We start from the raw sequence: 14,072 nt of genomic DNA, 5'->3' as shown, positions 1-14,072 counted from the left end.
TTAATGTTTTGCTTTATCGTGCTTTTGCTGTGGCTGCTCCAAAGTTGTGGAAAGATCTGCGCTTGCACGTTAGACAGGCCTCTTCTCTTTCTGAGTTTAAAACTCTTCTTAAAACATATTTATTCGCTGAAGCCTTTGTTTAAGGGGGTTGACTCAATTTTGTTTTAACATGTTTTATTTTAGTTTAGTTATTTATTTTTTATTTTATTTTTATTTTTACTTTGCTTATGCTATTTCCATATGTACAGCACTTGTGAACTCTGGTTTTATGTTAAAGTGCTTTATAAATAACGATGGTATGGTATGGTATGTGGATTTGCACAATTATAATAATTGCACAAATCACTCAAAAGGAAAAATATTCTCTCAGTTGTGTTAGTTTTTTCTTTTTTTTCTAATAAACACTCAGCTCCACTCTGACTGGGATAATATATAAAGACATCACGTACACAACTTTGAGTAGAACAAATAAGCTCTCAGGGGTCAGGGGTCCATGTATGCAACAATATAGATAGAATGACAGAAATGTTGGAACAAGGGGCAGGTTTTTCATATAACTAAAGACATGTAGATGCAGATTTCTGCATACTGCCATTTTGTCTTGGAAATTTTTGTTAATGAAGTTTATTTTTGAAGATGTGGGATTAAACATGATGATCATGAAGGTGGTGACAGAGATGAAGACTTAGATGAAATGGAAAAAGTACAGGAAGAAAGAAAGCACAATTTAACTTCTACCCTTCCTAACTGAAATATCCCAAGCATCATTTGGCACTCTTCAAAGAACAGAAAAAGAATGCAGACACAAAACATCCTCTACTCCCCCAGTGCACACAGGCACATGCCTGCCCTGCACATATATTATGACATAACAGCCTCTGGCAAACACTTTCTACACTGAAATGCACTGTCACAGACAGATAATTGCAGATAGATGACCAACAAAGTTGTCTACAGACTGCAAACAACCTTATATAAAACACTTCCATCCTCTGCATTCATACTTAGCCCTAAGGCATTCAGGGATTGTCTTTACTCAGTAAATCAGGGTCCAGGAGCCCACTACCTCACAGAGCCTCGTGAGCCACATGACCATTTTAACATACCAAAACCAAATTCCACAGAGATTCCCATCTTTTCTCAGACTGTGTTTTTATTGGCGGTCAATAAAAACTTTAAAATGTGTTTCAACCAATTCTTGTTTTTAGTCTGGCCCAAAATATGTTTTGCCAGTACTCAGTAAAATGCCTATTTACTAAAGACAGGGATTATTTTTCACTCAATCCAAGTATTTTCACTTATAATGAGGAAAAGAAGAATTTACTGAAAACCCTTTGTCTTTTGTGGCCTCAGAATCTCATCTCTGCTTTTTGTGGATGATGTGATTCTGTTGGCTTCATCAGCTGGTGACCTCTAGTATGCACTGAAGCAGTTCACAGCTGAGTGTGAAGCGGCAGGTATAAGAGGTATCTCCAAGTATCTCTGAGTCTGAGGCCTTGGTTCTCAGCCTGAAAAGGGTGGAGTGCCCACTCTGGGACAGGGATGAGTTGCCCTCATTGAAGAAAGATATTGGGAGCAGGGCATTTACAGACAGATTGGGCTGCATATCCAGTGATGCCAATGCTGTACTGGTCTGTTGTGATGAACAGAAAGCTGAGCATAAAAGCAAAGCTGTCATTTTACCAGTCCATGTCCTTACCCTCACCTCACCTGGTCATGACGTCTGTGTAGTGACTGAAAAAATAAGACTGTGGAAACAAGAAATTAACTTTCTCTAAAGGCCTCTCCCTTAGAGATTGGGTGAGAACTTCAGTCACACATGAGGGACTTGGAGTAAAGCCACTACTCCTCCACATTCAAACGGAGCCAGCTGAGCTGATTCTGGCACCTGGCTAGAATGCCTCCTGGATGCCTCCTGGGTGAGGTGCTCCAGGCATGTCCCACCGGGAGGAGGCCCCAGGGTGGACCCAGGACACATGGCAGAGATTGCTTCTTCTGGCTGGCCTGAGAACGCTTTGGTGTTCTCCCGGATGAGCTGGAGAGGGAGGTTTGGGCTTCTCTGTTCAGGCTGCTGCCCCCATGACCATGTAAGAAAACGATTAATGTATACACAGCAAATCGCTCTAATATACAATATTTTCCACAATATTAAAAATACTTAGAGGAGAAGTTTACAGTATATTGATCATTTCATTGCAAAGCTAACACTCCCTGGTTTCACTATAACTATCATCACTATGATAATGAAACACACAAGTGCCCTGAAGAAGCACACCATATCTCCTTTCTTATGTGTTAAGCTGAAATTAGCTGGCAGCTCTGGTTTAAAAAAGGTCTTCAGTTGATGTTGAGCTCTTTATGGGCTTTCGTTCCTTTGTACTATTAATAAAGCACTTCCTCACACCTTCCTTAAAATAGTATTATTAGCCACAGCAAACAGCTTTGCTGCTGGCAGAGCTGTTTGCTTTTGACACCAAAACGCACACACATACAATAACACAAAGAGTATACAGTAATAACCTGCTCTGAAGTATGACCACCACATTAAAGCCGTGTTGCCGAGTCCATTTTCCACCTGACTTTACAGTACGATATATCCCACGAGGCCAAAATTCAATCAGCAGGATTACAGTGAGGGAACATATGGTTGATTATTTTCTCCTGTCTTTATTGGAAAACAGATTTTGTTTATAGTTTTGTTCCAGTGAGCAGTCAGATCTGTGGAAGAACTGTATTCTACTGAATAATAATGATAATAATAACAATAATACAGGAACAGCACAACATTTAATTAAAATCATCCAAGCAGACGCTCCTTATCTGGCAAGGGTGTGTGGTTTGTACAATATTTGTGGGTAAGCTTTACATTCAGTTCACTGTATTTGCAGGAGGAGTGTTTGTGCTTCTGTGTGTGTGAGCGTGTGTGTGTTTGTTCCTGTTCCCTAGAGGCTTTTATAATTGTTGTAATTGTCTCATTAATTGTACTGCTATTTGGTGTGCCAACAAAACAATAAATGAGTGGTTCTGCTTTCCCTCCTTCCCTCCCTCATCTGAGTCTCTCCTCCTCCGAGGCCCCAAGTCTGAATCTAAACTGTCACTGATGACATAAAGCACATGCTTGCACGTAATTGTATCATCTTTCCATCAATTATTGAAAATATGTATCATGAGGTGCAAAATAGCTCTCGGTTCAGTTCTTTTCAGTTTAACTCAAAGTTGCATTAGCCTCGTAATAGGTAATAAATATTCTGATTCTGGTAGTTCATCTCAGCGCTGCAGAAATTTATGGCATCTTTTAGCTCATTATTCTTCCTTAATGTTAGTTCATTCTCAGTGTTCTCATCAGCATTGTTTTAATTACAAGCAGCTTAAACTGAATGGAAATTATCTGTTTTTATTGCTCCCATTCATATTGAACTCAAAGGAAAATTTCAACATATCTTAGGAAATCAAAGGATATCTTATTGTTGTGTACCCACAATAAGATATCCTAGATAGCATGTGAAACTGGTTAACAGGTAATGTTAACATGCAAATTATTTGCTAATTTCAATTTTGGGGCCATTTTCTTGGAGTCAGTGTCAGAAGCTTTTACATCTTCCCTGAGATGATGCAAATGACATGTAGTTCATGTAACTCGACATTTTTACCCGCACTGCATTAATTGCATGGCTCAAGCAAGGATCAATAAACTAAAAGTGGGAAGAAAGCCAGAAACAACCTATTCTGGACAGAAGAACAATAATGCATTCCATAACCGATGGCGTTAACAGCATGCTAATTTCAAATGTAAAAATTCACTTATAGGTACACTACTGAATTTTAATCTCTAAACAGTTTTATATGTAATATAGTTCACTAAAAACAGCTTTAGGCGTGACCTTGATTAAAAAAGAACTTTTTCACATGAGGAGTTTCTGTAAAGTAGATATTATCGCTGGGGTGTCATAATTGACTGGTTAGATGGATCTAATAATGGATGTGTACTGGATGTGCTATCAGCAAGCTGTTGGTCATATATTGAACTTGATTGGTCCACTGCCTAAATTAGTTTAAAGCTCAAGAAAAAAAATTATATTGGCAAGGAAAAAAAATGTCACAGCACCTATTTTACATCACTGGTTTCCACCGATCATTTCCTCTTAATAACTGTGTGAGTGTGAGTGCTTGCTTGGGTTTGCTTGTATGACTTCTGAATGGAGAAATGTCTCTTTCTAAGCAATAAAAAAACAATAAAAATATTAAAAATATATCTAAAAAACAGTCTTCCACACCATTGTGTTTCTTATTTGACACAACATGACTGGAAACTTTTTTTTTTTAGCTTTCCGTCTACGTAATCTATAATTATAATATAAATATTAGGGGTGCAACGATATTCGTATCGATATTGAACCGTTCGATACAGTGCTTTCGGTTCGGTACGCATATGTATCGAACAATACAAAATTTGTAATTTATTTTATCAACTTTCCTTCTGACTATGCTGTCTGTGTTGAGCGCTCAGTGAATCTGCGTTTGACTACTCCGCCTAGGGTCGACAGTGCAGCCTAGGCGGAGTAGTCGAACGCAGATTCACTGAGCGCTCAACACAGACAGCATCGTCAGAAGGAAGAGCGCAGGGCAAGCTAGCGAGACAGAAGTTAAGTTCTCCTTACAACATGGACCTCCCCCACCCTCATTCAGATGTGGCGTTTGGAATTATTTTGGTTTTCATGTGACGTATGACCCTGAAGGTAAGCGAGTCATGGACTAAAGTAAAACAGTATGTTGGATGTGCCATGCAATGCTTAATTACATGGGTGGGAACTAGTGTGTTAGCGCAGTTAGCTCGTTAACGTGTTGGCCGTCTAGCCCCATGCACGGGCGATCGGCGGTAGCTCGTTAATGGAGATTTGCCGTGTTGTGGCGTTAAGGTCATTTCAACGAGATTAACCTGAAAGCACTAGTGGGAACACAACGAATATGACTGCACATTTACGCCGACATCATCCTAGTGCAAAGACAAGTGGAAGCAGAAAAAAAACAAGCAAGCATGCTACTAACTTTAGCCGAGTCATTTAGACAGCTGTTTAATATGCTGCTGAGAATATAGCCCTGAAGAAGCGGATAGTATAGCTTTTATTTTGGAAAGAGACATTTCTCTGTAATAAACTCTCTTTTCCAAAGATGAGTGATTCCTCAATCAGATACAGGGCTTGCAATATCGCTAGCCCAACGTCCTGGAGCTAGCGATTTTTTTCAGTCGGGGTACCAAAATCTATCTCTGCCCTGCCCGTCGGGCTATTGTAGGAAGGAAAAATATATGTCAATGCTTTTGCATTCTTTCAGAAATGTAGCTGGGTAATTATGTCATTGGCATCGGTGAGCCACTGTCAATATGTGACATATTGAAATCGCGTTTGAATTTGCGCTTGTTTTTTTGCTTTCACTTTGCAATCGCGCGAACTGTGTATAGAGAGCGACAGCACTGATCTGTGAGTGATGATAATTTGCGCACCAATTCCTCTGACATCGTCTTATTAATTGTTAGCTTACTATGCAAACATGACAAGTGAAATCTCCCGCAGCTTACACATGTGAGAGGTTGATCGCGCAGAGAATCGCTGAGCTTATGTGAGTACGTGTGTAAAAGTAGCAGGATTTATATTTGATTACGATGACCTGGATGACTGAGAACCTTCACAGACAGATATATATTTTAGTTCTGCTGAGCCAAATAAGACAGGTCAGTGAAGAAGTGACAGCCAAAGAAAAGCTTACCACAAAACGGAGAAGTTATGACAAATCAGACTATAAGGCAAAAAGAAAGTGCAGCTTTATGGTTTCATGGACAAAAGAATTTCTGTGGCTGCAATATGACGAGCTAAATAACCAGGGCTGCACATAAGTGGTCCGCAGGTGCGCATTCGCTGTCAAAATAAAAAACACGCACAAGGGTTAGGGATAAATTTAAAAACTGTACTTTTGAGTTAAAATATATATTTATAATTTTAATAAATGACAAATTAAAAAGGCATGAACATTTTTTTTGTATCGAAAAAATATCGAACCGTGACACCAAAGTATCGAACCGAACCGAACCGTGAATTTTGTGTATCGTTGCACCCCTAATAAATATATGACTTTAGCAAGCCCCCTTTTTTTAATAAGAAATTGCTTATTATGTTTCGTGACAACAGCTGCAACCCTGCTAAATGCCATCACATTCTTATTATGCTGTATGAAGTAAATGCCTTAAATTGTTTGCCTTTTATATATTGCATTACTTGCACTAAACTATTATAACTGTTTGCGTTTTCAGCAGATGACACCTGTTGTCACTAGGATGGCCAAGTGATTTAGGTATCGCACTGTTATGAACGTTTCTTCTTGTGGCTCTCGGTCTCACGCCTGGTACAGTAAAGGCCATAAACTAAAGTTCCACTTGATAAATGGTCCTGTCACGTTACTGTAATAGAGAGTTCTGCTTGACAAAGCATGTATGAAGTTCAGTGGGGGCTTTTTTTCAATTAAATTATAAAGAGATGAAACAAGTGGTCTTACAACCTCTGGCAAAATTACAGAATCACCACATGTGGAAGATGTTCATTTAGATTTTTTACTTTGAAGGAAATAAACTAATGACATAGCTGATCATCTATGTATGTCTATGTATGTATGCATATATATATATATATATATATATATATATATATATATATGCATGCATTAAATGCTATATTGGTATAGATGCTTTTTGGGTGCAGATATAAATCAAATCAACATGCAATCAATTAGGCCTTGTTTACATAGCACTTCTCAGACAAATCAGATGCTATTGAAAGAGCTTTTCAAGTGATTAGGATGCCCTCCTACAACAGTCATGTTTCTGATTCATGTTTTAGATTACATCAGGCTTATAACTGTCCACTTTTCTTCTTAGAGAAGTGAACATATCATGCATTAACAAAACACACAATTCTTTGTGCAATCTGTCTTGGCATTTATTTAATCTCAGTGTTGCTCAGTTGCTCCTACATTCCAACCAAACACTGGCCCAGTCCCATCTCCACCTAAAGTCTAATCACTAAGGCCTAATCACTTAATCCTCACAGACTTAACTGACTCAAGAAGCAATTGACATAAGACCTTGAGGGTTCAAATCACACCTCTGGTATAAGTACAAAATCTCATGCAGTTATACTTATATGTGGTATAGAAAACATAATGTGTTCCTAAGATTTAAATAGGCCAGTGGTACCCATATTATAGTAATACAGATTCCAATTCTTTGAGCCTATCTCAGCTAAACAAACTGCTAAGGAAAAGGTTTGAGTCAGTCTTAGTATTTTTTCTTCTAATCATGCAAGTATGTAAGTACATAATACTTTGAAGTGGAATTTAAAAGAACAATGTGTCATGCCACATTGGTTGTAAAAAAAAAAAAAAAAAGGGGAGACAGTATTATGTTTTTAAAATACATTTTTACCAAACTACTAAAACTTTCCATGGTTGGCTTTTACCTGATATTCTTGCCAGGAAAGTGGTTATGAAGGCAACACAGTTAAGATGCAATGGACAACAATCTTTGTGGGGTAAAATCAGACAGAATTATTTTGAAATAGAACATTTTGGTCCCTATTCCTACCAGAAAATGTCACTGTCAGCACTGCAATTTTGGACAGCTTGCAATTTGTACACCAAAGCTTCACGATGATTTATTCTATGAATAACTGCTGTACTTGTAACAGACTGCACTCTGACATAAATATTTCCAGATTATCATTTTTCATATCTCTGCTAAATATCAGAGGGCTGCGTCAGAGCTAAGAGAAAACACTAATGTGCCTTAACAAAAGCAGAGTTTTTGAAAACTGACCTGTCAATGATTCCACAAATGTCAATCTGCAGGTTGCTGTAGTTTCCAAGTTGCTTTTCCTGCACCTTAATCAGGTCCAGGTTTTGATTGTCCACAGTAAACAAACGCATGCAGCCCTGGAAGACACTAAACAGGTTTCTGCACTTCTGACTGCCATCTTCAACAGGACAACCTGAACAGAAGAGAATCACAGCAGATGGCAAGAGTTAATAAAATAAAAGTGCACCAAAAAACAAATACAACAGATTTGTAGAGATGAACTGAGATGTGTATTGTATGTGGAAAACCCCCCTAAAACATTGCTGTATTGTGATGCAAACTGTGACTGTAACTGACTAACTAATGCACTGTGGACAGAGAATTCTATATATTTTTTGGTTTATTACAAAGTTTCTACATTTTATGCTCACTGATGCTTGAGTGGGTATAATTGCATGGAATGACACAGCTGAACTGTGTCTTACCGCCGAAGAAGAGGTGACTTTCTACAGTGACAGGAAACGATGGGCTGGCTTGAGAGCTGTCTCTTTCCTCTTTATCCACTGTGATGGTTAGACGACCTTGTCTGGAATTCAGCTGCACTGAATGCCACTGACCGTCATTCAGAGAAGCACCTGGAAAGCAAACATCCATTAACACACCGCTGAAAATAAAATCTTTCCCGTGTGCCATGGTTGCACATCGAGCCATTAAAACCTTCGACAGATGTTGGGAACACTTTTTTCCCCCACATGGAAACCAAGCGTGGGTAGCAATGACCAAATTATATATCCTATCATACACCGTCTACTACACAAATACACCTAATTTAGATATATACCACTTTTCTTCTTGGAAACAGCTTGTAAATCATTTCTTTTTATAAAACATAATGTTATAAACTGATTGTTTCCTTGCTCATCACTTCACATGTGCCACAGAGGGGAAGGGCCGTATCTAACACATTGATTGCAGCAAGTGAGCTTCCCACTTCCTACATCCTCTGAGTGATCGACTTGTATCAAGTACAGACGGCACTGTGCCAGCCCTGTGGATCTGTATGTTATTAGGAGTTAAGGGAATAAATCAATATCTCATTATCTCCACTGTTTTCCTTACTTGCACTTCTTTGCTCAAGAAGACATCCTAATCATCCTACAATGCCATTTGCTGTTTGTAACATTGCTGAGTGACCAGAGGTTTAAAAATTAGGACAATGCAGAGCATAAATATTACATCTAAACATTTCAAAGCATGAAATGCAAAAATATTTGTCAGAAAAAGATTGGCTTATGTTTCTACATGAACTGAGATGATCTTTTTTCTCCATGTGCCATTAATAGGTCAGGCTGTTGAAGGATACTTTTGTCTGTCTTAATTGCTTTTCCAAAACCTAAATTAAAACAGCAAACATTTGTATATCAACACTGACGTCTGATCAATGCGACTCACCTTCTGTTCACATTGTTTCCTTTTTCCCTGTAACTTGTTTTGTGTGACTAGTAATGAACAAGATAAATACAGCTAAGCAGTGTCTGGAGACGTTCTGCTACAGTTGTGTCCTTGTGTTGATCACACTGCACATTTGTCACTGTAACCCTAGAAACTACATGCCAGCCATGCATCGCCCACTGATCACAATTACCTACCATTGTTACAGGATATAACAAAATAAATAAATAAATCAGTGTGAAAAACAATGATTGTTATATTTATTGTGCTAGAACTGGGTAGGGATTATTATTCTTCAAGGTATCTGGTCATTTCATGTCTTTTTACTGATATGAAGTTTAAGTCTAAATACTTGAAATTAGATGGACAGAAGTCATAGCTCACTGCTCTTCAAAGTGCAGTGAGTGTGGAAAAATAATGATTTGACATTCGTGTGATCGGTTCTAGCAACTTTACAGTTGATCTGTGGATCTGAAGGTGCTTGGGATTTGCTTTAGACTGACCTGCACTGAGCTCCAGCAGCGCCCTGCCGCTTTTATGGATCTGTAGTTGGAGTCTGGCCTCACTCAGGTACAACCAGGCCACGCCTCCTTGTTGAGGGAGTTCAAAACTAAGCAGAAGCCCCTTCTTATTCCAAGTCCTGAACTGAAAGCCTATAGATACGCCCCCTGATGAAGACATTGTAGTCCCCGGTAACTGAAGGAAGCTCTCAGGCCCAGTGAACGTCACCGCAACAGAAACTGGCTCAGCACACGAAAAGGTGACATTGCCCTGAGAGGGAAACACGCAGAGTGGAGAGAAAGAGGAGGTGTGACAGAAAAAAAGATACTATAGAGATAAAACAACATAAAACATGAATATTAATCAGCTACAGAGGGTGTGCTGATCTGACCTCATGTCTCCGTGATCTCATCAGCAAGTCTCCTTAAAGAGGACATTGGTATTACCATAATGATAACAGCAGAGCTTAGGATAAGATTAGAAAAGCAAACTCTAAAATGCCAAAGTCACCTAGTGTGGAGGTAAAAGAGATTTAAAAAAAAAATGGAAATAAAATGAAGAGAGCATAGAGCATGGCCAGTACTGCAATATCTGACATCTCTGTTACAGTCCATTGTTTTGAGTAGTGGTAATGACGCGGGGTTCACCGCTAAAGCTGCGGCAGTAATTTATTATAGTCCTGACTCTCTGCTGGGAATTTCAGTCTGCTATCTTTACAATGCTCTGGAAACACAGATGACATCTAAAAGCCCTTTGTGGTGCAGTTAAAGTGATGTACAATTATTCATGTTGGAGTGGGCTTTGCTGCTGCACAACACAAAGTAAAGTTACCTTAAAAACCCTCAAAAGCCTTCAGCATCGGCACACCATTCTTCCTCCATTTACACTCTTATTTTCTTCTTATTATTGTCTCCTCAAAGAGCTGTAAGAAGACCCATTTAGTGCCTGTAGCAGATTAGACCACAGCTTTGCAGTTAGTACCTTAAGAGCTGCAGGACCACTCAAATCTTCAGCCATGCGTGTAAATCTTTGAACCTGTTTACCAAGAATTCATGTTTCTTTCTGCTGTTTGGCCCTATACTGTAATGAGAGAGCACATATTACTTCATCACAAGCGCTTCACAGCTCCCAGATGAGCTTGATCCACTCATTGCAAATGCAAAAAACTCTAAAGGCCATAACTCCCACAATGACGAGGCATAAGTGAGTCTAACCACACAACACTGCTTTGTCTTGGCTTCATTAACCAGCTTAGTAGGTCCTTAAGAGCAGCACAAGCATATAGTTCAACCAGCACAGCTTACAAAGCTTGAAAATTTAAGGATAACCTAAATTTACAGTTATGGAAAAAAAAAAATTCAAATTCAAATTCAATTCAAAAAGAAAGTAAACCCTTTTTAATTTTAAAGGTTTACATATCAGGACATAATTTTAAAAATCTGCTAAACTACTAATCCTTTGTAAGTCTCAAAATCACGTGAAGACAACCTCAGATGAAGAGTGCCCCGCATATTGCAACATGACAGTATTTATTTAACAAAAATGCAAAATGCAGGAATATGTCGTTAGAAGTTCCATAACCATAGATTGCAGCCTAATCAAATTAATGAATTAATTAATCATCATCGAAGGGGACCAAAGGGGAGATGTGTGGCCATAATGCACATTTTGCAAAGACACAACAAAGCATATTAGCACAAACACCTCATACCACCTGTCAAGCATGTTGGTGGAGGTGATGATTTGGGCTTGTTGGATCATAAAGTCAACCATGAACTCTGCTTTCTGGTCATGCACCAAGAAAATGAACCTGAGAACACAATGACCTCAACCTGACTAAAATGTTGTGGTACGACCTTAAGAGAGCTGTGTATAAAGCCTTTCATCATTTTAACAGCAGAAATGAATCTGCTGAACACACTTTGAAAATAAACAGTAAAATGGTATTTGGATGGTCATAATGACATGATAGCAGACACATCGCATAACTGACACTTTTCACCTTAGTTTCAATGAAATGTGATTATATCAATGTATTAAAAAGATAATAAAACGATTCTATTTCTTTAAACATTTCAGCAGGTTTAAATTATTCATAGTTTAAAGAAAGACAAAATTAGGTCAAAGGTAGCTTTTTTTCAGGTGTGCTCTAATTCTTACTTGGCTGGCAGAAGCAACACTAGTGGGCTGAACCTGTGAAAGCCACAGCTGCTGGGAAGGGAGCTGTCATGCAGGGTCCATAGTTCTATGCATAGCTCACTGTTAAAGACTTGGACTAATGTCAGCTGGTTATGGTGCAGACTGATGCAAATGCTCTTAACACTCTAAGTCTTCAGTTTGGTTGGTAGAACTGTTGACGTAATGTCCTTACTTTTATCTTTGATATTTGTCTCTACAGTTGAATAAAGCCACTAAAATGGCCTCAAAAACAGAAACCTGGTGTTCACTACATGATGTATAAACACAAACACTGCAGTGCCTTAAAGGATCATTTAACATACATGCAAATCTTGCAGTCTGCAGTGTGCCTGTATGAAATTGGTGAAAAACAAGAGCCCGAAATGTTTTTTGGGGGACAACATTTTTTACATTTCCTTTTCTTTCATTACAGTTTTTCTGCAGGTGAGCACCTTTTTTGATTTACTACACAATGCACACTCTACCATGGGCTCTTCAAATGTTTTTATTATAAAAACCTATTCCTTGCTTTTATGGGGAGAAGCCAACATGCATGTTTTCAGTTTTTTCCCCCTTTCTTAAAGTCCTTTTCTTAAAAACAAAATACAGTTTTCACTGAACCATCTGATGAAGGAGAAAAAACCCCCCAAATCATTAAAAAAGTCAGGTTGTGTTTAAATTGTGTTACACAGGTTAAAATTACTTACCGAAATAGTAACTTGTTGTTTTTTGTTTTTAGCTAGTTCTATCAGGTTGTGGCCATTATACAGCAGATTTTCCAGGCACCCGTTGAAGTTCTTCTTGGAGGTTACTGGTTTCTGAGAGACTTCACTCTGAACTGCCCCCAAACTCAGCTGTATGAAAACAATGATACACAAATAAACTGATTATTTTAAAAGAAGGAAACATAATATCTGCAACTCATCTTCTGCACTTTTGTTTGCACAAAAGGTAGAAGCTAAATTTAACCCTTTCTGTATTTGAAAATACCTGTTCAATGCTCCAGTGGCTGAATTCTGCAGGGATTTGAACCCTCTCTGTGTGTTTATCCACAGTGAGGTTTAGGTGAGAGCCACGCCGCTCCACTGCTACATGATGCCAGTGCTGATCATCCAACAGGCTGCCAAGGGAAACAAGGCGCTGGGGTTCAGTGGATGAAGTCCTGCCTGTAAAAGGGGTCAAGGAAAACAAAACAGCACTTAGGAGGACAAGGATTATTTCTGATTTGACCGTTTTACTCAGGATCCCACTGAGAGGTTCATACAAAGGTCTGTATGAACCTCTATTCTCCATGATGTCTCCTGAATATATCTGCATACTAGCGTCTAATGCCAAACTCATAATAATGCCTAATCTAAAAAACCACAGTGGAAACATGGTGAGAAATAAATTAATCATAGAAGAGCACCACCAGGTCTTAATTAGTGGATAGATTTTTTGCATCCCCCAAAGAACTGCGAGAGAAACTTTCTGCTGAGAGGAGAAACATTAGAAAGAGCTGAACACGGTCAGTCATTAAAAATGTATAAGAAACAGTTTAGAGACAGACAATTCCAACTTCAGAGAGAGAAACACAAAGTTTGGAGAAAAAAAGAAGACAAGCTCTGATGCTTTGTCTGTCCTGTTAATGCAACTATTGGAATGAGTCTTTTTATTACAGTCTGGACAAATAGAAAGAGACAGCTCAATCAATATAAGAGGAAGGATGGCACGGCTTAAAGACAAATAGGTTCTCTTTATAGGCATTGATTAATGCAGCCCTTATTATGTTGTGAGCAGCAAGAAGGAGAGGAAGAGGACCTTATGATAGAGTGTGACAGATGATTTGATTGAAGCTTGAATAACAAGAGAAAACTGGCATCACTATGAAAGACGAAAGGGCAAACAAAGAGAAAATAAAGGAATTTTAATAAATACAGTCTTGCCCTCTCTTCCATTATTTGTTACTTTTTCTTCCCTTTTCACTGTGACTGCCATCCCATCCTTATCTCCTCTCCCTTTTTTAGCAGTACAGAGCTCATGAGGGGGAACAAAATAAGATATATTTTTTCTAAAGCAGCAAAAAGAATGCACAAGTAGATGATGACTACCAATGCGTTGA

General features: G+C 38.6%; 1 protein-coding gene across 1 annotated transcript in view; it reads right to left on the bottom strand.

Moving 5' to 3' along the window:
• LOC147307950 (contactin-associated protein-like 4) overlaps positions 1-14,072 on the bottom strand; it is a 123,252-nt gene that overhangs the window by 45,276 nt on the left and 63,904 nt on the right. The window contains exons 6-10 of the mRNA XM_086270954.1: positions 12,962-13,137; positions 12,679-12,825; positions 9,796-10,063; positions 8,326-8,475; positions 7,862-8,033 (exon numbers count right to left, since the gene is read on the bottom strand). Of these exons, the coding sequence (XP_086127080.1) occupies positions 7,862-8,033; positions 8,326-8,475; positions 9,796-10,063; positions 12,679-12,825; positions 12,962-13,137 (913 nt within the window). The remainder of the gene's footprint in view (positions 1-7,861; positions 8,034-8,325; positions 8,476-9,795; positions 10,064-12,678; positions 12,826-12,961; positions 13,138-14,072) is intronic.

Source organism: Aulonocara sp. 'chitande type north' Nkhata Bay, linkage group LG18 (assembly GCF_057382095.1).
Source record: "Aulonocara sp. 'chitande type north' Nkhata Bay isolate Kocher_YH1m ecotype deep benthic linkage group LG18, A_spYH_male_GT1.1, whole genome shotgun sequence".
In the NCBI taxonomy this organism is placed as follows: domain Eukaryota; kingdom Metazoa; phylum Chordata; class Actinopteri; order Cichliformes; family Cichlidae; genus Aulonocara; species Aulonocara sp. 'chitande type north' Nkhata Bay.
Note: the sequence above shows the minus strand (reverse complement) of the source record. Positions and strands in the feature narration are given on the sequence as shown.